Source organism: Orbicella faveolata, unplaced genomic scaffold (genome assembly GCF_042242905.1).
Source record: "Orbicella faveolata isolate gen_17 unplaced genomic scaffold, um_ofav_v1 contig_13, whole genome shotgun sequence".
Lineage (NCBI taxonomy): Eukaryota > Metazoa > Cnidaria > Anthozoa > Scleractinia > Merulinidae > Orbicella > Orbicella faveolata.
Genome location: NW_028301540.1, coordinates 27,223,804 through 27,246,370, shown reverse-complemented (window position 1 = coordinate 27,246,370; position 22,567 = coordinate 27,223,804). Strand labels below are relative to the sequence as shown.

The 22,567-nt window shown below is 37.7% G+C and overlaps 2 protein-coding genes across 2 annotated transcripts; one reads left to right on the top strand and one right to left on the bottom strand.

Annotated features, from left to right (window-relative positions):
• The first annotated feature begins 69 nt into the window (after positions 1 to 69).
• On the top strand, positions 70 to 6,677 carry LOC149115846 (large ribosomal subunit protein mL45-like). Its single transcript, XM_089285257.1, has 8 exons — positions 70 to 152; positions 1,383 to 1,605; positions 2,689 to 2,744; positions 2,885 to 2,937; positions 3,848 to 3,946; positions 4,523 to 4,571; positions 5,312 to 5,467; positions 6,145 to 6,677. Exons 1-8 carry the CDS (start codon positions 114 to 116, stop codon positions 6,340 to 6,342), a joined length of 873 nt encoding a protein of 290 aa, XP_089141383.1. The 5' UTR covers positions 70 to 113; the 3' UTR covers positions 6,343 to 6,677.
• A 948-nt stretch (positions 6,678 to 7,625) lies between these two features.
• Positions 7,626 to 22,029, bottom strand: LOC110067805 (eIF5-mimic protein 1-like). Its single transcript, XM_089285256.1, has 17 exons — positions 21,904 to 22,029; positions 21,062 to 21,133; positions 19,875 to 19,960; positions 19,008 to 19,101; positions 18,208 to 18,308; positions 17,384 to 17,449; positions 15,856 to 15,934; positions 15,158 to 15,214; positions 14,837 to 14,946; positions 14,025 to 14,111; positions 13,013 to 13,096; positions 11,708 to 11,773; positions 11,082 to 11,162; positions 10,716 to 10,787; positions 9,725 to 9,791; positions 8,436 to 8,558; positions 7,626 to 7,766 (listed from the first exon to the last, which is right to left on the bottom strand). Exons 2-17 carry the CDS (start codon positions 21,120 to 21,122, stop codon positions 7,729 to 7,731), a joined length of 1,272 nt encoding a protein of 423 aa, XP_089141382.1. The 5' UTR covers positions 21,123 to 21,133; positions 21,904 to 22,029; the 3' UTR covers positions 7,626 to 7,728.
• Between the last annotated feature and the right edge of the window lie 538 nt (positions 22,030 to 22,567).

Below are 22,567 nucleotides of genomic sequence, written 5' to 3'. Positions count from 1 at the left end.
ATTTATGTCACCTGTGACGTCACTGTCAGTGTCCTCCCTCGCTGAAACGATGACGTCTTTCCGTTCCCAGGCACGCGTGAAATTCTTCACGGCCTGGCTGCTAAGTGACAAAGATGGCGGCGGCAAGACTACTTGCTTGTTCAAGATCCAAGGTTTGTTTATCGTTCGTTTTGTTGTTTGCGGATCTTTTTAATGCCTATAATCAATTGACCATGCCCGTAACCAATTGTTAAATTGATTGAGTTTGTTAGAAACAGACTGTCTATGGCTGTCTGTCCGGTTTGTTTATAAGCTTAAATATATCTATATATATCAGATCGTCTTCACGTCTTGGGAGCGAGACCACTTTAAATTTTTTTCCTACTGTAAAACCAAGAAAGAAGTACTAAGTTATTTAATTTATGGAATGCAACAAATTGACATAAATAAGCAAGTAGGGAAGAGAAAATGTCCACAGATTTGTAATGCAATACCCCTCTCTCCTCTAAACTATCTCCCCCCCCCCGACCTTGTGGATAAGCACATATATTTCTTAGTATAAATCTACTAGCGTTCCACCATGAATGCCGTTCTCTGATTGGCTACGTTACTCACTATCTATTCTGTAATAGATAGTGAGTAGTGTAGCAGTGTGCTCTTGTTAACAAAATGACCGCCTCTTCTTGGCATTTTGAAGTGTCTGTAAAGAGGATTGAGATGAAGTTTTGAACGACTTGTAGATTTATACTAAAGCAGTTAGATTATTTGCTCTAGATTTCTATGCATGATAGCTGACTCAGGCTACACCCTCGTCAACTATCATGTGATAGAAATCTGAAGCTCATAAGCTAATTGTTTAATAGAATAAAACAAAGAAATACATAAATTATGTTTGTTTGACCTCGATAAGCAATTTAGTACAAGTACTAATGGGGTCAAGTATTTAAACAATTTAGAAACAAATACAAGATTTAAATATCAGTTAACAGAAACCCAAACAGATGGCTTGTCGCTAGTGTAAATGGTTAACTGGTTTGTTTGCAACAATAAATTTACAATCAATTTAGACCACAGTACAACATGTGGCTTATCCATGAAAACCAATACAAAAGGATTCATGAACCTTACCAATGGCATTTAGTTGCATAATTTCTTGACCCCTAAGTCTTCGTTTTGACAGGGCACCGTTGGTCAAGCATTAAAGAGAAGTGCTCTGGGGTTGATAACACAATTTTTGTAGATGTCTAGAGAGGTTTTCAACTGTGTCATAAAACCAAAACCAGACCAGTTACTTACCAATTAGACTACTCGGCCAATCTCAAACTGTTAGTAAAACCCAAACTAAAACAAAGGTAAAACATGTGGCTCGTAATTTTAAAAAAAAGTCATCTTTCTTGTAACAGTGTTTCAGTCCTGCTACAATCTTCAGAACACACGACTGCCTGGTCACCTCTGTTCTGCTGATGCAGACAAGAAGTAAATTCAGTAAGACTTCTCCTTTTGGTAAGAGACCAAACCCTCAGAAAAAGCAGCTTGAAGAACAGAAGAAGAGTCAACATGGTGCATATTTAGCCAGAATGTCAGTGGCAAGACCTTTAGACAGACCAATAATTATTGATAGTCCAGGTAAAACTGTGTGTTCATTTTATTATAAAAGCTGTATCACTGGCAGGGTTCCAGATAGTGGTAAGTTTTAACGGCAACATTAACATGTCAATAGGAAACTCAATGGATTGACAGACACAAGCTTCATCAAAATGCCAAACAATTTTCCGTTGATTACCATGGTCAGATTAAGCATAGTCAGACTTTGTTGAGTTTTGATTAAAGAGCCCTTTCTTACATAAGACTGTGAGCAGTCTCCCTTTTGCTAAAAAATCTGTGGGGGTTAATGCATAGAAGAACGCAAAACAAGCAAGCAGTCCTGAGCATGCGAGTATGCCATGCGAAGCCATGTGAAGCTACAACAGGTGTCCCTCGTCTTTCAACACTCATGTTCCTTGCGGCTCACATGTCACGCTCTCAGTCATGCATGTACGCTCACTTGTTTTGCATTCTTCCCCAGGGATTTCGGAGCAAAAGAGATACTGCTCACATTCTATTACAGAGCTATATCTTACCTGTATCTGGGTCGCTATTTGAGAGGATATTTCATGTATGGCATCTGTAGCAGTGATAGATAGAACACTTATATATATAAAGTCAAATCTTGGTTTAGGATACTTGTTAATGGGCTACTGCTTGACACAGATATGACATAATATTATTTTGTCCCCTCCCGTCTTCTTCTTTCCAGCTTTTGTAAGCCAAAAGAATAAACAGTTAAGTGCATTTTATCTTAGATTGACCTGTTTAGTGCTACTAACTGAGCATTGTCTAATAATGCAAGCCTGCAAACAACAGCTGGTAATTGGACAAATGGCTGGTAAATTTCAGGTTTTGACTGGCAAGAGCTTAATCTGGTAGCACTGAACCAAAATTGCTGCTATCTGTCTTGACAGGGGCTTTTGAGCTTCCGAGAACAATAGAGATGCATAGAGGACCGGGTCACACCTGCTTGCTAGCCCAAAAAGTCATCAGCTGATCTCACAACTTATTTTTAAAGTTTAAATATGAAGCCCAACTCGCACGTGAGACCTTATGCATCCTATGGTGCAACAAGGATGATGAAAGAATTTGAATAAATATGTATCTTTGATTTTTTTGTAGGAGCAATTTTCAGTGATTACCTTCCCATAAGAAGATATTATTTTTTCACTCCCTGGGTGAGTATTTGACTGTGTTGCAATACCTATTATACAAATTTGAGTGAAACAATCATTTCTAGCGTATTCTGTTCTGGGCTACCAGTAATCTATCAGGCCAACATTTTTTTAAATTTTATGTCGTGTCTTTTTCTTTGTAGGGAATAAAGGAGAGATGGAATGCACTCAAAAATGGCTTGTGGACTGTGTACAGGTAAAGAGATTGTTAAAATGGACAATGAAGTGTATTCAAGAAGATTTGAAGTGCAGTAGGTGGTTACCCTTGCCCAGGTCAGGTAGCCACTCTGACTTGCACTTGGTCTCACATGACTGGTTCAATAACATTTGAAAGAATAATGGAACAAACCAAGCAGATTGATGACTCTAGCTCTAAAGCAATTCTAACAGCTGCCAGGGGTTTCAATAAGGGTCAGGCACTGGGCAACTTGACCGGTTGCGAGAATAATTTTGCCTGTGAAAACCAGTTGTCTTCCTGCTGCTGCTACACTGATGACAAATGCAATTACAAACTTACAAGAGCTGCTACACTTGTGCCTAGCATGCTACAGCCCTCCCTGCAAGGGGAACTCTCATGTGAAAAGGACATGGGTGCTTGTTGGAAATTTTGAAGAGAACCCCTAGGAGGTACCAAGATCCTGTTTTGTTGCAAGGCTTGAAATTTTTTTCTCCCCTAAGAGGTACCAGCTCTTACATAACACATTATCTCCTGTCATATTTTTTCGGCTCGATACCCCCAAAATGTACCAAAAAAACTCCCGCCGTGGACCTTTTGATGCTAAACAGCCCAAGAGGTACTAAAACCACTTTTTTAACCGCTAACAGGTATGACGAGCACCCATCCTTTATGTATTAGAGCCTCCCCCTGCTCCTGGGTTACAGCTCCTGTCATGTGGAAAGCAATAAACAATTTTTGTAACAGCTTCCTCTAGAAGGTCAATTTAGCTGGCTTATTCACAACAGACTACCTGGTGTAATTACCTGGTGTAATTTAAAACGCTATAGTGGAATTTTTCATTAAGCCAGGTGACCAAGTAAATATGCAAGAGTTTTGTCACAAACAGTTTTTACTCATTTAGTTTTCTCTCTCTGTTTTCCTTCTGTAGCCTTGCCGTGGTAAGAAAATATGTCAAACCATTTAAGATCAGAGAATTTGCTGAACAGGCTCAAAATATTTACATTGATGTAAATAAAGCCCTTATTAGGTGGGTCTGCAGAACATAGTGAATATATAGATGCTAGGCTTGCTGTCAATTCATCCCAGTCTAGAAAATAATTACGTCCCAGGGAACATCCAAACACTCCCCAAGGATTAAAATCGTACAAGAGTCCTGGTGGGTAAAGGATTCAAAAGTCTGCTGCTGAAATTTTCAGAGAGGTCATTGTCGAGGTTGTCAACTCAGAAAACTTCCCATAGGCAGGGTAGGGATATTATCTGCCATACATTCAATAGGATAGCTGGCATTTGCATCATGTAATGCAGTATAAAGGCTGATTATAAAAGTATAGGTACAGTAGAGCTAGGTTCAGTCAAGATTGTTTGAGGTTAATGTACTAATAGTCAAGGATTTGTCTTAGGAAATTTAAGACTGACACTTTGTCCTCGGTGTGACCTTTCTGCATTCAGCTCTTCAGCTTAATTAAAACACATTTTTGTTATGGATTTCAGCAATGTGAAGCTAATTTACCTAAAAAAAAGTTGGTTAATGATCATCAGCTAGCAGTTTATGAAAAAAATACTAGTAAAATATTTAATATCAATGGTAAATGCTTGTTTGCAGTAAAAGCAAAAAGGATCTCCAGGAGGTTGTCACAAACAAAGTTTACACGGTATGCTCACATCAATCTTAACAAATGGTCCATTATTTTAATAAAATGTCATTAAAATAACATCTTCCAAGTCCAGTTGGGGGAGGGGGGGAACACCCTTGTGAAAAGGTTGAAGATGCTGGTCATGCGGGGTGACTTGCACTGTTTTCAAGGTTCTTTATAATTGGCCAAACGGAACAATAGGTAAACAACACAAACAATGCCCCCAAAACCTATGAACAAAAGAAGTGAAGATTAACAAGAACGAATCAAAACAGGATTCAAAGAGGTGCAGGTCAACTGCATCATCTTGCGTAGGGGTGTAAATCATGGGCTTTGGTCCCACTTAGGCTATAGGGTGTTCCAAATAAAACTGCTATTTTTAGCAGTCAAGGTTTCTTTTAGGATTACTCTCAAAGAAATAATAAAAAAACACCAGTAATGTCAGTTTTTAGGGTACAGACAATGCTCAAGCCCAGATTGGTCTCATTTAGGGGTTTAATTCAAATTTCATCAACAAGCATCCCCAACATTTTCACATGGGAGACTCCCCCTGGGGTATAAGTACTTTTAGAAAAAGAGAGAGAGACAAATGAAGACTAGGACTCTTAATTGCTTCATGCTAAGAAAACTAGGGGTGACTTGGTTAGCCACCTGTCCTTGAAGGCGAGCTTTAGGTGATCAAGATTCTAGACAAGATGTAACAAAAACTAATAAGTCAGTCAGAGAAAGTTACTGTTTGATCTGATTTCAAATTTCAGGTACTCAGCAACGAGTACTTTCCTCCACAAAAAAATCTTCACTGGCGTTTTGTGTCAGCTGTAACAAGGCCTCAGGTTTTACATGTTAGAGTGGCTTCAGTCGAGAGAAAACAAAACATTTTTGTTCAAGTTACTGTCAAAATCCATTCAAAACAGGTAAGAAAGCATTTTTAAGAAAAAAAACATCTCAACTACATGTTTTGTAGATTTGTTTCAGGCACTTTACTAGGTAACGTTTTGTGAAATGTGGCTTATGCAAGGGCTGAGGCAGATGCTGAATAGAGAAAATAAAACAAATAAAACCAGAAACTGTTGGCATCACTGCATCACTCTGAAAGTCTTTCTAAGTCCACGGACAATGCAACTTTGTATCCTTGTCGCACAATAAGTTAGTAGCAAAAAGTGTTAGTATAATACCACGTAGCCAATGCAAGGTTGAAAAATGTGGGGTTTGGTTCTTCTTGCTGTCATAAAAATAATGCCAGACATGTTTGAATTTCTCTTGCAACTGTGTTCCAACAATGTTTTCAGACAATATGCATTGAACATTGACCAGTGCAGAACCAAAGAGTTAATTAAGGAGGCTGATATTTCAAGCTAGCTTCAAAAACCTACATGCAGTGGGCATCTGCATTCATTTTTGTCTACTTCTGAAGCTAGCAGAAATATGTTTACCAGAAGTTTGACTCATTTGGTATAAAATCGTTTTAGTGCAGATCAAACCCCCCCCCCCCCGACTTACTTTAATAAAACAAAATACGTTCAAAGGGGGATTATTCAATGGAATGCTTGCGTGGACAGCAGTCAATACTGTTTCTATTGTTTATATGAAGGTCATGGCAATTAAAGATAAACATGGACGGCACATAACAGGAAGTGATAAGGAAGTTAAAGAAATTGTTGATTTTGTTGTGTTTGAACGTCACCTCACCAATAAATATGGAGTGTGGAAAGTCTGTGGGAAGCTACATCTAGTGCCACAAAGAACAAATACTGCAAAACAGCTTGCCAGGACTGCACCATCAGTGTAGAGAAGATCACCTTAAGTTATGTCATTGAATGCAATAACAAATGACTTGCTTCATACAAGGACTTGGACAGAAATTGTGGTAACCTGTAGCCTCGTACTTCAGCCTTACTAAAGTCGCAATTCATCTTTAAGGAGGACATCACAAGGCACTTATGGGAACAAGGAAAGAAGAGAGAACTAGATTCCTGAGAGTCCTGATCTGTTAATAGAAATCTCTGCCTCGTACCTCTCATTCTGTTTTTTTTTTTCTCAATTTAGAAACAACTGGGAATTAGTCAGGTTAGATGATTCCCAAAACAAATTTCATCAATAAAGTGATAACTAATATTTGTGACAGTCTGATGTGGTTTGGTTATTTTTAGATTATATTTTATGGATTTGCCTTTTCTGGTTGGCATGAACATTAATTTTGTTATACCCATGAGAATCTATCCCACGCTTACAAAGACTATTAAAGTGTACATGACAGATATTTTTTAAATTTGCTTAAGAGAATCTTCAAGAGATCGTGATATAGAAACAAAAAGAGGATATTGTGGTTTTTTACACCGCATTGTAGCCATGATCTGAAAACATGAAATTCCACTTCTGGTTGGGTCAGAAACCACAGGGGGTTGACCTAGGACTAGTCAGGCTGAAAAAAAACAATGATTACCATTTTTTTTCTTTTTTTTTTTTTTTCGATTTCCAAATCATGATCTCATGTAGATTCCATTAAGCAAATAAAAAAAATATCTGTCATGTACACTCTAAGTGCACTAGTGCATGACAGGGGCTCATAAACATAGAACTTTCAGGTTATGGTAGTGATGAATCTTGATCAGTGTTCTCATTAAGAGCCTAACCTGTAACACCCGCTACTTCCGAGAATGTTCAATTGGTCCTTGTACAATTCACCCACAAAGTAACAACTTTGTTGCGGGTGTGAAGATTGAAGTTACAGCTGGACAACCCTGCAGATGTTGTCAGAAGCATAATATTTGTGTCAGACATTGTGTTTCATTAAGGGCTAGGTGCTGGGCAAATTCACAGGCAGTGAGGATGATTTTGTCCACCTGGTTTGACCATGTAGAGGAAGATTTTCTTACAAAAAAAATCAGTTCAAAAAGTTTTACCCACAGTGAAAACCACTTTCCTTCCTGAAGATGTTAATGAAACTCCTGAATGCCCCATACAAATTAATTTTATTTAGAGTTCAAAGGCCACTGTGCAACTTGACTGATCATGATAGAGTTATGAATTAACAAAAGCCCTCAGTTGTTAACTAATGGAAGATAAAAGCAATTTCTAAGCGAGTAAATGTTTATTTATTCAATTTCATACACACTACAATGCATTTTATTATTTTTTTTCTCTACTAAATGAAGTAGTTTAGAGAGTTTAGCTTTTAAGCTCCTTCCTCATCCTCGTCCTCAGACTCTGTTTCTAAATAAGTAAATAAAAATAACGTTAGATTTATTTATTACCACAAGTTTAAAAAGTTAGGAATCTGCTTATTACTTTACATTCAGCAGTTTTTTCTTGTCACTACCTTCAGAGATATAAGCTTACCTGTTTGGTTTTGTTTGCTGCATAAACTGTTTTAATATTGAGTAAATTGGCACAACGTGAAAGTAGTCCAAAATTCTCATTTACAAGTTAATTCTTGCAAGTCATTTTGATGACAAATTTCCATTTCATAAGTCTAGGCAACTTTTTTCGTAGTTTTAATGCAGGCCTCCATTTGAGTTCTAAACTATTAATAACCTGCATCTTGTCCTTTTATCAAACACTTATTTTACAATTACTACAGAAATTCTTGTGCATTCATTGGCTAATTTTCATTATCAATAACCGGGCAGACACATAAATTTACAATTTTTGTTGTAAAAAACAGATTGACATCAGTTTTTCATGCCACTGTCCTGTTATTGAGAATGAATTTTGTCATAACATTGGCTATTGCCTCGTGGATCCACAGCTATTTTGACAATGTTACGACGGAATCATGATCAATAACAGGACAGACACATGAAAAACAGACCTGAATTTGTTAAATATGTATGTCTCTTGATACTTTGTTGTAATATCAATACACATGAAACGTCAACATACCTTCCTCTGCATTCTGTAGCCACTCAACCATCTTCTTCATCTGCTCAAGAAAGACGTTTTTTCCTTTCGAGGAATGGCCTCCTTTGTACCACTTAATGATCGTGTCTTCACTCAGAACATCAGCTAAAGGTGACAAAATTAAAATGATTCACATTCAAATCATTATTAATTCCTGCACATAAGGCATAATTTTTTCTTAATAGGAGCTCTAAGAATTTGGTTGCTACTCTGTAACCAGTAATATTTGCACTCCTTCTTTCCCTGCTTTGAAGTGCATTGTTACAGTAGGGACATTAGAAGTTAGCATAAACCACACAAAATGTATGAGTCCTTGGTGTAAAGCCCCGTCCAAATGGGAAATGTTCAGTGACCAAAAAGGATCACACATTGTTTGGTGTCCAACCATTTTCATGTTGGACACCTTGTTTGATAGTGTTGGATAAAATTTGAATGATGACAAACATTTGATCAAACACTGTAAAACATTTTGTTCATTCAAACACATTTGATACGGTTTGGCCACTCAGTACAAAACAGTGTTTGATCATGTTTGGTCGCAAAACATTTCCTGATCGGACAGGGCTTCAATCATGTACACCTGCACAACAAGGCACATTCTTGTTACTTCCCCAGGGAAGAAATACTAAATAATCCATCACATGTCACTGTCCTCAGAATTGTTTTACAATCCCCACCTCCAGAAATAAGTACATGCAGAGATAGGTACTGCAAGTTCAGTAACCTGAACAGCTTTTTCTGGTTTTCATGAACAGTAATCAAATCTACATGTATTCACATCACACTGTGCTGCCCCCCCCCCCCCCACCCCACCCCCCTTCCCCCCACAATTGCCTTCCACCTTGAGTGAACTAGAGCATGATTGTCATAAGGGACTCTGTCACTGCAGCCAATGAACCTGGCTGCACTACATGGAAAAGTTGTGACAAGTCTTCATGCGAAACCATTCATATGAAAATGTATTCTGCCTACAAGTTCAGTTTCATGCCGATTGAACTCATTTTCCTCTGAAAGGTTTTGCACTACAACTCTTTTTGAAACAGAGGCACAAGGTAACTAATTTTAGTTCTTTTATTTTTACTTTCTGTGTTATACCTGCAAACTAGCTCACAAAAGCTAAGTGTATATACACAATAAACTGGACTTACTTTACTTACTTACTCGGAAATGGTCCATTGGCAATTCTTGGGCCAGTCAAAAACATGACTGTATGTTATATATTCTAACAGAATATATAACATACAGTCATGTTTTTTTTTTTTCTCACTTACTTTTGTACAACAGCATGACCATCTTCTGAAACACTTTTGTGAAGTTCATGTTGTCATAACAGTATTCCTGGAAAAAAAAGACCACATCAAAATTAAAAAAGGTTTCAAAATATCAAAATTGTTTTTAAATCATTTTTAAAATCCACATACAGTTGAACCTCCCATAAGCGCTTACGGGAAGTGGTCACTTACGAGAGCTTAGACAATATTGGGTCAAAATTGTGCCTCATTAGCATATTGTGACAGCAGAGACTTACCCCACGTTTTGAACATTTCATTCACATGAAAAGTCGATTTGAAGAAAAAAATCCTGTTTCCGTTTGAAATACTTCCGTCTCTTGTGCTACCCAGCAATACAATAATGTTACAACACCTTAATATCCAATTTCTGCTCTATTATCTGTGAAGTTGTCGCTTATGGCAGGTTAAATACAAAAGAAAATTTCAAACTTTTAGCTCTTAAAGTGGTCGTGGTCGCTTACAAGAGGTTCCAAATATAATGATTTGATTTGGAAACTTTTGGTATTTTGGAAAACTGGTTACAAAGGAGGGGTGGTCACTTACATGAGGTGGTCACTTTACAAGAGGTGGTCGCAACTGCACGTTTGAGTGTATAGAATGATCAAGTGTCACAAAATGAAATTTATCATTACTTCATGGGTGAATGTTATAAGTAGGTGGTTATAATAATCACCCTGTTGTTGAACCAAAGTTACCTTTCCAGCTTGATGTATGTTACTAAGCTTGACATACCGGTACTTAACTTTTAAGTCAGTAAAATGCGTCAAGCAAGAGCTGTAAAATCTAGTTGAACAACTTACAGTTGATGAATGACTTCTTGTGCTCTTACAAACTGTATGACATTCATGCATGAATATGTCCCTATAATGGTAAATGATGCATACTATACTGTAATAAGTCGTTCTCTTTAGTTAATACACAGCAGATGTACCCTGATGTATTATATATTATATTTATTAAAATATTGTACCTGAACTTTGACCAAAAGGTTGATTTCAGATTTTGCTTGAGAGGTAAATGCTGCCAATAGGGGAGCGTAAACCTATAAGGACAACAGAAACCATCAACTGTGATGCACAGTAACATCAAGAGAAAGTTACACAATGTATACCACTGTATCACTAAATTAACAATACTAGGCCATATTCGTATTCTCTGTATTGTACTGGAACTAGCTTGCAACTGAGGCTAATGCAGGGAGTCATTGCAAATGCAAATGACATTACTGGTAATTGCTTTTCAATGATATTCCCAGGATGAGCCTCCATTCCAAGTTAGTTCTAGTCCAATTCCTAGAATATGAATGCGGCCTATTATGAAGTGTAGAATGATCTACCTTGAGATGACGAAGAGCTTGATCAGCCACAAGCTCCTCTTTCTTGTTCCACTCCACAGCTCGCATTAAGCCTTTCCACACCTGAAACGAGTGAAGATTCATCATTGCTTGGCTGTACTCATTTGTTATGTCACATTGCAGTACATGTGCATGTATGGTTACGGCATTAGACCAGTTGAAAAATTTCATTAAAAAATTTATGTCTCGTAATTAAATCTATGATGTTAAGTAAGTTTCAACTCCAGTAAAAATGGCCTTTGGATGTTAATTGCTAGACTAAGTCTGTCAGACCCGTTTTTTTCTATCTTGACTGTAGTAATCAAGAACATTTTTATTAATAATTAACTAACATCACAATTTGTTAATTCCTGACCAAAAGTTCCCGTGGCACTTATCAAAATCCCAACAGGTGACGATTATAACTCTGAAGTATGAAGTCATAAATCATTTCTTCCTCCTCTCTAGTGTATATTGTTGGTCAGGAATGTTTTGGATTCTGTTGGATGGAAAAACATCAACACTGTTTTGGGCTGGAGCAGGGAAGGCGAAGACAAACACCATTATTTTGCTGGCACAACAGTAATCAGAAGTGTTCCAAGACTTCTAGCAAAAGTTGTATGTCATACCAAATACACCACATCATCTTCAGGAAGTTCAGATTTTTTCATTTCCTCCTTGCAAGTGGATATCATCTGTGAGAGAAATCAAAGACAATCATACATTGTGTGTAATTCACCAGCAGAACATTGAAATCAACCTGTATTTTACATGCAATTAATCGTAATAATATTATAAATTAGTATCACCCAACTAGTGGACTAATGCAAATCCTGCATTTTAATTGGCTACGCTACTAGAGGACTATTAGTAATAGTCCTCGAGTAGTGAAATTGGCGCAATCGAGCGTGACGCTTTCTTTCGGTTTATTCCCAAATAAATATTTCTTCAACTTGCATTTGCTAACTTTTTTATTGCCTTTTCTGTCCGACTAGTTGGGTGATACTAAAACAATTAGACCCTTCGCCCTTAAGGGCCACGGGTCAATAGCCCATTCGGCTTCGCCTCATGGGCTATTGACCCATAGCCCTTGCGGGCTATGGGTCTAATTGTTAATTAGCGCTTGGCACAAAACGTTCATTTGACTCTCTTAACAAACTTGAAAGACAGTAGTTCAATATTGAATATTTGTGGATTTCTGCACAGGGCTCCATTACTGGCATGAAATTTTGTGGGTTCAACCTCAGATGTCTTCCTAACAGGGAATGAATACAGCATGCAAAGAGGGATATTTGATAACTTAGTCCCAACCTGATTTGTATCTGATTAGTTACACGTTCTAAAAGTCCTTTCCAAAAATTCTTCCTTGGCCCCGAAGATTACCCTCTTGCTTCACTCGAGAGATAAATAAGTCATACGTTGCTTGCACTCACAACTTGTCGCTCAAAGATTACCCTCTTGCTTCGCTTGAGAGATAAATAAGTCATACACTGCACATGCTCACGACTTCGTCGCTCAAAGATTACCCTCTTGCTTTGCACAAGAGATAAATAAGTCATGTTGCTCGCGCTCGCTCCTTCGTTGCCTGAAGATTACTCTCTCGCTTCACTCGAGAGATAAATAAGTCAAGGATTTAGAAAAGGTCGAATTGTGGCAAGTCTACTCATTAGTGTGCAAGTCAACTCTCCCAGATTATGTGGGAGTCTCACAAATTCAGACTGAACCTTCCAGTCTCCCATCTAGGTTGTCAAATTTTCCAGATACAAGGAAAGTGATTGATTGGTAGTACATTTTTTTGGCATTTTTGGGGGAAGAGCTATTTGATGCAATTTTGTGGTTGAAGCCGCAGAGCTAATTTTAACGAAAATATCTACATGTAGGTTGTGAAGATAAAACTAGCAATGTCACAGGTTTCAGGTTAAGAAAGCACTTACATCTTTGACAGGCGTTTCATTGTCCAGCATCTCCTTCAACTGTTGTTGGAAAGCTCTTCGAGTGCCCATGGCCTGTTGGGCTTTCTGAAAACCAAACGGTGAAAGAGTAGTCGTGAAAGGGACTGCTCGTGACTCTTTGATTTGAAAACAGGAGTCAAGTGCTGATTGAGTATGTCACCCCCTAGGGCAGATACAGGATTCTAGAGAAGGGGATTCAAGATATGGACCACTCAAGGTGGTCCCCGTAGGGGGTCTGCGGACCTCCTCCCCCAGAAAATTTTTAAAATTGAGGTCCTTGGAAATGGGAGTTCCAGATATCTGAGGCTACGTCAGCATGTAGTAATGTCTCATTTTTTTTTTAATTTACTGATCTGCACCAGCACCCTATTTTACATGAAGTAATATTTCGTTCTGTTATCGGGGTAGTCTTTCAAAAACCATTGACCCTTTACACAAACGGCACCTAAATTTGAATAACAAACCTTATACATCTTAAGCCTCACATTCATATAAAAAATCCTTTGTCTGGAAACATCAGTATGAGGCTAAGGATGTACAAAGTCTGGTTATCTATTTATTCAGAGGGTCTATGGGTCTCACAAAATATTCATTGAATTTCACAGGTCTCGCATTCTCATCTTTTTAGCAGTTATGTGTGTCTCACAGTCTCGATTTTTTGGCAAGGCTAACCTGAAAATTTTCTTGAAGTACCCATTTGTTCGTTTGTTTCTACAAATGACTTCTGAACGTCCTAGAACCTGAATGTCTTGAGCTCGCATTTAAAACACTTTGAAGTCTCAGTCTTGTAATTGAAGAAGTCAAAATGTGTCGGGCTCGCAAAGAAAAACACTATTTTTGCCTTCTTGCAAAGTCCTGCATTTACCATTCACACCCCTTCTCATATTTAACTATTTACTACTTTTTCTACTCAGTGTGACAGATGAACAATGAAATCACATGTACCACTACCTTGTTTGTTACTCTTTTGTTTACTTGCAGACTTAATTCTTACCTGAAATGCCACAAGTTTTTCCAATCCATGAGCATTGAAATGTTTCTCAAACATTTCCTGGGTTTGTTTGTTGGGAGGAAAGAATTCCTTTACAACAAAAAACAAACTAAGTTAATTAAACATCAATTCAGTTGTCATGGTTATACCAAATAAATATGCATTGCACATACTCAACAGGGCTTATAACATTACTAACAAGGTCTCACCTAAAATCCATAAACCCAAGTTAATCCATGAATGCAAGTTATATAATGCGCAGTTAGGTGTATTGGAGATTGGACAAAAGCATATATTAACAAATTATTGTTTTGTAATACTTAGTTCTTGAAAAGTAATGGACTGTTAAATCCTGCAAATGTTCAATGAATTTTATGATGGTCATCAATGTTGAAGACAGTTTACAGCAAAGACAAATTTATTGAATTTTCTCCCAGTGTTTATTAATAATTTATGATAATTATCATTTCATGCATTTTTTCTTCATTTTCATTGGCTAAGAGCTCATCACATGACCTGCAAAAACTGCCAACAAACAATGATCTCCTCATGGGTAATACTGTCTAAATGTGTTTTGCTGCAAATAATATTCTGCTCGTGTAAACTTGTAACCACGCCCTACTTTGAACAATTTAGATCGCTTCCCTTAGCTGTCGGAGATCAACTTACATGTACATGTACATTCAAAACTTTGTGATCAAAGGAGAAAACACTTATTGATCTTAGTTACAGCAAAACATCATGATTGGTCAGTGTCTCGCAGAACACTTATTTGCATATTATTAAACCTTTGGCTTTGGCAAACGTAAACTTACCAATAGTTTGTTCTCTAACTCTGCTTTCCTCAAAGAAGAGCTCAGACTGGCAAAATCCTTTTCCTTGACCCAAGACTGGAAGACTTTGGTCAGAAATTGCAAAGCAAGGCCTGTATAACAGGGAATACGACTAGTGAACATTCAAGAAGCTGAGAGAGGAATGTTGAACTTAATTTAATCATTAAGAGACATTTTAAAAACAGAATTACAACATGTCGACCGAGGTAGAACTGCACTGCTTTAATATTAATAAATTAATTGTTAAGTAGCAGATTGGCACTCTTCAAGTGACCAATTGATGTAAAAAACCTACATCCTCACCTTCTTTGACAAGGTTCTCATTAAAGAGGCTAGTCAATGCCATGGGTGGACCCATGCCTACAAAGAAAAATAATCCAAACTATTGAAACCTTACTTTTTTTAAACAACAACAAAACACTGGTAGTGACTGGATAAAATTAGGTTATCATCACATTCTTTGAACATTCTATTAACTGTCTGCTAAAAACTTTCACCCTCTTAAAGAGGCTACATTGTCAGTCAAATTAAAAAAGAACATTCAAACTCGTAATAAAATCAGTTTGCAACATAATTATTGAAAAATAAACAGCACCACATGAAAACAAGTTACTCTGTCAGTGGCTTTCGCCAAAACGGCCTCAAACAAGAGTTATTTTACATCCATGGGCATGTTTACAACACAAAATGGCACTACATGTAAGAGTCAATGTGGGATACCAGCGTCTGTAGGGGTTAACCCTTACAATTACTGAGAACTAACCACTGTCGAGTCAGGGATATTTGGGCTAACCTGGGTGCTATTTAGGCTAACTGGAGTGTTATTTAGACTAGGCTAGTGCCATTTCATCCTTTTGCCATTTTGTGTTTTAAACACAACTGTTTTACATGACCTGTTCACAGAATTCAATGTAAGAGTTCATAAGTGACCTTCTAAGACCACATATATGTAAAAGGAACACTTTAAAATATTAATGTCCTGAGATATACATGAAACTCACCATTTGCCAGAATGATGCCTGTGACAATGGCAAGCTTGTTTCTTTGATCATCAGTGAAACCCTTGAGGAACAGTAAGATCTAGACAGAAAAGAGAAAAAAACTCAACACTAGGGGTTTCGATAACATTTTCATCAGGAGGGAAACTGGTTTTCACAGGCAGGTAAAGTTTTTTAAACTGATTGAACTTCCTTTTACGAAAAAAGTTACTCTAGATGGCCAGTCAAACCAGGAGGACAAAATGATCTTCACAGCTGGTCACCTTGTCCAGCACCCAGCCCTTAATGAAAACTCCTGCAACACATGCACAAGATTATTTTAATTAACATATTAAAGAGTTCTACTTTGCTTCTACTGAACATGATTGGCACGTTTACCCTAATTGTTTAAAAGACGTTGTAGTGTCCTGTCCACCAATTACAGAGCTAAAAAAAATCATCAAAACACAAAATTGCCCTGCAAATACTCCAACCAAGGCCACCCAAGCAAATTCAAGGCAAATTGACCAGTGACATGTTAAAATACTAAAAATGACCTCAGATTTATTGCAAAACTATTGTTGACGTCCAAAGTTTTTATTCATTAAATTTGTACAAAACGTTGTAAATTACAGTTGAACCTGATCCACTAACAGCCACCTATGAGCTCTACAACGGCCACATCTTTTGGTCTGGCCACCAGACAGTCCATACATTCAATCAGATTATTTTAACCTCTCTAAAACGGCCACCTCTCCACAAAGGCAACAGCTACTAAAACGTGTCCCAAAGTTCTGCCAAAATCACCTCAACAAGGACCAGTCAATCAGCAACTGATGAACGGTGTATACAAAATCTGATTTTGTATTGTAAAAGGTCACCGAACTTAATCCACAATATGCATCATTGGTCTCTAATTAGTAATTCAGTTTTATCAATATATTTTTATAGTGTTACTGTTTATATGCTAAAATAAACATTTTTATATAATATATAAATGTAAGTGGTATACCAAGTGGTAGCAAATTTATAAAAACAATATCCCCACATGTACATCTGAGGATATCATTTTTATCCACACACATGAGGATATCATTTTTAGTAACATTTTTGTCCATTTAACTGCACTTAAGTTTGCTAGAGTATGATCGAAACATCATTGTCACATAACAACTCAGTTAAACGACCTTCCCCTCCATGAGTTCTTGTAGCACAGTTGATAGAGTGCTCACCCAGTGTTCGGGAGGTCATGGGTTTGATTCCTGTTGGGGACCTTTCATATTTCAACTTTGGATCTTCTTTGCAAGTCTTCATCAATCTTCGGACAATGTTCAGAAATGTTTGTCTGGCCTTCGGAAAAATTTTGGAGAATCTTCAGAAATCTCTGGACACTTGCAGACATGAAATTTCTCTTCTCATGTTGAAAATTTTTTCACTCGTTTGCTGCACTCACTCGTGCAACATTTTTTCACACTTGAAGAGAAATTTTGTATCTCCACGCAGCCATGTAATATCCCCAATTTAGTACACAAACTGTTAAATGAAAGCTAACCTTTTTGATCTCATCTTCAAAAGCTTTCTGCAGGTATCTGTATCTTGCAATAACTTGGTTGATCACCTGTGAGATCAGAAAACACTTATGAATAAAGGGAAACACACAAAAAGGGATGCATTGCGCAGAACAAACACACAACCAAAACTGAGAATAAACATGCACTGGAGCTTGTCAACTGAGGCATTTTGTGTAGCTAAAACTCAGCTGCAATACATGTATTTACTGAAATTTAGGCAAGCCACCTTTGCAATGTTCTACGTTCAAGCCTGTAAATTAAAGCAACAGGAAAAAATCCTCAAGATGGTTTTGAAGTGAAAAACAACATCACTTAGTAGAAGCTCTTACTTAAGACTAGTTTTCACCAGAGACAGAGTCAGAGTACGAATCATAGTCGGAGTTGTTAGAGAGCTTATGACCTGGGGAAAATAGAAAATTGGAGTCACAAGCGGAGTCATAAGTGTAATGGAATCTGAGTTGGAAGAATCTGAACATTTCCATTTCTTCTGATTCCATTTATGACTCCATCGCTTATGATCCAGAACTAGATTGCCAGAGTTGGAAGCAAAGTAAAGCAGAAGAACCAACCAATCACAAGGTCCAGAATGAAGCATTGTGATTGGTATATTCTTCTGCTTCTGCTTCGATCCAACTCCAACAATCTAGTTTTCAATAGATCGTAAGCAACAGAGTCATAAGAATCGTTGCTCTGCTTCCAATTCAGTTGGTTTGATTTTCACTGGATTGTATTGCTCAGTCTACACTTCTGACCATGACTCCGACTAGTGAGAAATAGCCTTAAAATTTGTCAGACGAAGAAGTACCTGCACATAATTCTTGAGATCTTCATCATTGGCTTCAAAAACACACACAGATGTTTTCCAAGTGGATTTTTCACCTTCTTCAAGTATACTACCACCAGGGGCTATGGAGAGCAAAAAAAAAAAAAAAAAAAAGAATTAAAAACAAATAACCCTGCCATGTGTGCTCCAATTAGCTGAAAATTATTTCATACAAGAGGGGGTTTAATGGGTTTCATTAACGTTTTTGGCAGGGTAGCAACAGTGGTTCATGGCCAGACAAAACTATTTGAACTGAACTGCTTTAAAAGAAAAAAATTTTCCCCTAAATGAATATGGTCAAACCAGGAAGGCAAAACTGTCCCAGTCAATTTGTCCAATGCCCAGCACTTAATACAATCCCTGCCTGATGGCCTGGAATCTGGGTTGAGTGGTCTGGGTTCTAACACCCCCGGCAAAGGAAAATGCATTGGATATGCTCTTGGACAAAACACTTCCCATGGCCCCGGTGTCATTATGGGTATCAGAGAACTTAAATGCTGGGGGAGACATTGGATTAGACCACATGTAGTTAGTGTCCGCACGTCCAAGCAGAAGTTACTTCATGCTACTGTCAGAACCTGGGATGAGCTTTGGAAGTATGGCCCAACACAAATTTCACCCTTCTAACAGACAATGCATATCTCAAAAAGTCTTACTTCATACAGTATTTGTATCTGCACATTTCCAGATAGTCTGATCTTTTATGCTGCTTATAACCCACTCACAGATATATAACACCTTAAACCCTTTCAAATTTTATAAAATTGGCATAATACATATACCTAAAACACCTCCAGCAAACAGTATATCAAAGAGATACTCTCCATAAAGCCGATAATTCAGCTTACTCCCAGACGAAACCAAAAACTTCAACACCTTAAAGAGAGAAAAAACAAACAAACTTTAACTTAATCCCAAACCTATGATCACATTTTTGTTGTAACTAAGTTGTACAAGAGTTTGCGATTTGAATGTTTAGATTCCAAGCAGAAATTTGATGTCTCCCCAAAACAGCATAAATTATCAAAGTTGTCACTCCCCATAAGGTAGCATGAACCTAGCTTTACAGATGCTGGTGTTTAACTAAATTTGCAGACTGCAAACTACATACATGTACAGACTGCAGACTTTTTAACTAATATGCATTCCCTTTTCCACTACCAGGAGTCAACTGTAAACAGGCTAACATGAGCTCTATTCAGGCTAAATGTTTAGGATGAACAAAAAAAAATTGTTACCCTTGGTTGATGTGTGACACTTAAATGGATATAAAAATTCAAAAGAAAAGAAAAATTGAAAACTGACAAGGTAAAAAATGTCAGTGTTATCTTGTCATCAAGCTAGCCTGAGTGATATGTCTCCAAATGTCATATATACACCATACACTCACTGACAGATACTTTTCATAGACATATAAGCCATAGCCATAGCAATTTTTCTTGGACAATTCTGTCCAAGGGGGAAAGACACAATGAGGTTAACCCTATGTAAAGCACCAACCCGCGAGACAAGGCCACACCATATAACACCAGGAACTCTGTACCCTACTCCTTGCGATAAGTGTGTGGGTTCTTTAACATCCCCTGCTAACCACGTAACACTGAAGATGCAGGAGATGAGGCCTACCATATATGTTGATCACAACTTACTTGGTCTAAATCATTGTTAGCGATTTCCTGCAATCCCTGTATTATAGCATCTCGAAAGGCAAGAGGGTCTTGCTTTTCTTTTTCGTCTGTTGAGGAATTTGAAATTCAATTTTCATTCACTTACTAATACACAGTTTGAATTTTGAAATTTTTGTGATGGTAATCATGTTTACATTAATTTTTTTAGGCTGGCAGACTAATGAACTGGTCACCAGCTTCACCTGGGGTCAATCCCAGGGTTGACTAGGGGAAAGTCTGTAAGGTGGAACAAATATCAGAAAAGTATTTCCATGGGTATACTTTTACTACTTAGCTGGGAGGCGGCGTGGCCAAGAGGTTTAGGGTGCTGGATTTGAAATCTGGAGGTCCCTGGTTCAAATCCTTCGTCCTACCGCTATCTGGATTTGTTCTCGGTAGCCCCGAGTTCAACTCCTCGGCCGCGTTGTGTAAATAGCCAACTGGTCAGCCTCCCACCAGTTGGGATTCTTAATAGTTTATGTTATATTTTAAATATTTGTTTATTTATTTACAGTGTCCCCAATTAGCACATTACAACAGTCTGTTAGCACAATACATCGACACTTAAATAAAGTGATTATTATTATTTATTATATTATTATTATTATTATTATTATTATGGGTAGGGGAATGAATCTCACCAAAATGCAAAGTCATCCTGGTTGTCATTTCATTCAACTACATGTAATGAGAATTGCATGAATTCTTCCTCTATCAATCTTGTCAACAAAGTCTTGATCTTCTCCTACCCCCGGGCAAAGATTCCATGCAATGCCCCTGTATCCCTGAGCTCAACTCCAGAGGGAAGTCTATGACAAATTTAAGCTTAGCAAACGATTCTATTTTTTTTTTTTTTTAAACTAAAGCTGAGACATGTCGAAGTGCTTAGCTAGCTAGGGCGTTAAAATCACACTTTCAGTTTCCACATATAATATTCATCAGTACAGATCAACTAACTACCATGGAAATCCAAAGATTTATTTCACATTTCTAAATGACATCACGTCCGGAGTTAAATGTGAACAACAGCAGCTATGAAACTGACATGCAATGCACGCGAAATGCATGGAATGATGTTGTCAGCGTAAATTATTTCCAAACATGAGCTCGCACGGTGAGCATTTAATAAATCAAGGAAGTGACGAATCAATGACTACCAAAAGTATTACCTCTTTTGCGGGTTCTGATCCGCTGGCCACTGAGAGTAGGTTTGGGTTGCTTTTGACTCATAAAACGACTGGCTGAAAGCAGGATTAAACGAACAAGCTTTTAACAAGTCATCCATGCACGTACGATTTCAATTAAGACTTTAATTTGGAGCATAAGTGTACTTAAATTTACGGTAGCTTTACTGAAATACTAAGTTCTGGCAATCAAATTTTCCCCAAGTATTGAGTTATTCGTTAGGCCTACTGTGATAACCGCTGTTATGACCAGGACAACTGAATAATTATTTAAAATTTAGCAAGCGTGTTGTTCCACGTTTTCAAGAACACTGTGTACATGAAGTTTCATACGGAGTTCGCTGATGGCAGAAAATAAACAACGCCAAGTTAAAAATCAATAGAACGTTCACCTCCACACCCAGTATAAATTTTCGGAGCAGTATTTTCAGCCAAAATTAAGCGTAATGTGAAAACATTTACACAGCAGTGATAACAGATCACAAAAGCTAAGGAAATGTACGCAAAGAAGATGTGAAAACATGTTAACTCGTTACGATCGATCGCCAAGCTCTGTTCAGAAAAACAATTTTAATACGAATCCTGTGAAACTACGATAGATCATTAAAACAAGGCGTGATCCGCTAAGAGACATTCATTGCATTTAAATCACGAAACTCAGCTATTTGAGGGCTCTTTCAACGAACGCACGTACGATTTTGCGAGAATTGTTCTAGCTTTGAAACAATAAATGGCCCAAAATTAACGATTATTTCTTTAAGATTGCCATACGGCTCTCAGAAAATATCACACAGATATCTACAAAAAGATGTAATGAGTGATCTTACCTGGAAACCTATTAAAATATTGGCAAGAAGTAAAAGTTATCGATGGATGCAGACGACACTACACTCACATCCGCTGTAAAATATATGACACCGACAGCGAGCACGAGGGGACGACGAACAATAATGTCAGGGACCTGGGCTTGAATTTGCAACCACGCATCAGCCACATCCCTTTGGGGGCCGCGCCGGCCGCCGGCCGGGCGCATATCACATTCCATGACTCTACTCCTGCCCCACGGAATCACTCGCGAGAAAATAGCCACAGGGCGTCAAGGTACGGTACGTGCAGACTGGAATTTTTATTTTTGTTTTGTTTGCGTTAACACCTTTTTTCACTTATTACCCAACTCTAGCTCCAGTAGTAAGACTTCATCTTAATTCTTGCAAAACTCAGCCTGGCCCGGCGCGTGCCTCGAAAAAAAAAAAAAAAATAGAAGAGAGAGAGGGTTTTCTTGTTTTGACCTTGGACACGCGGAGCTCTTTTATGGAGATCCCATTAAAGAAATGTCCTCCTGATACCGAACTTCACAACTAATCGGAATCAAACTTAAGTCGAAGTCCTAGTCTAATGTAAAACATTTTCCGTTTTTCTATCGAGTTTAATTTCCGTTTTTCTATCGAGTTTAATTAAAAGGTGATTTTTATCCAATCAGTGCACGTATTT

Excerpts from the sequence above, each read along its gene's own strand:
- LOC110067805 (XM_089285256.1), bottom strand. The coding sequence starts at position 21,122 with ATGAGTCAAAAGCAACCCAAACCTACTCTCAGTGGCCAGCGGATCAGA. Across the intron at positions 11,163-11,707 it reads AAGATGATGTGGTGTATTTG|GTGTGGAAAGGCTTAATGCG; the intron begins GTATGACATACA and ends CACTCGTTTCAG. Across the intron at positions 7,767-8,435 it reads GCTACAGAATGCAGAGGAAG|AAACAGAGTCTGAGGACGAG; the intron begins GTATGTTGACGT and ends TTACTTATTTAG.
- LOC149115846 (XM_089285257.1), top strand. The coding sequence starts at position 114 with ATGGCGGCGGCAAGACTACTTGCTTGTTCAAGATCCAAG. Across the intron at positions 153-1,382 it reads TTGCTTGTTCAAGATCCAAG|TGTTTCAGTCCTGCTACAAT; the intron begins GTTTGTTTATCG and ends TTCTTGTAACAG. Across the intron at positions 3,947-4,522 it reads GTAAATAAAGCCCTTATTAG|TAAAAGCAAAAAGGATCTCC; the intron begins GTGGGTCTGCAG and ends GCTTGTTTGCAG.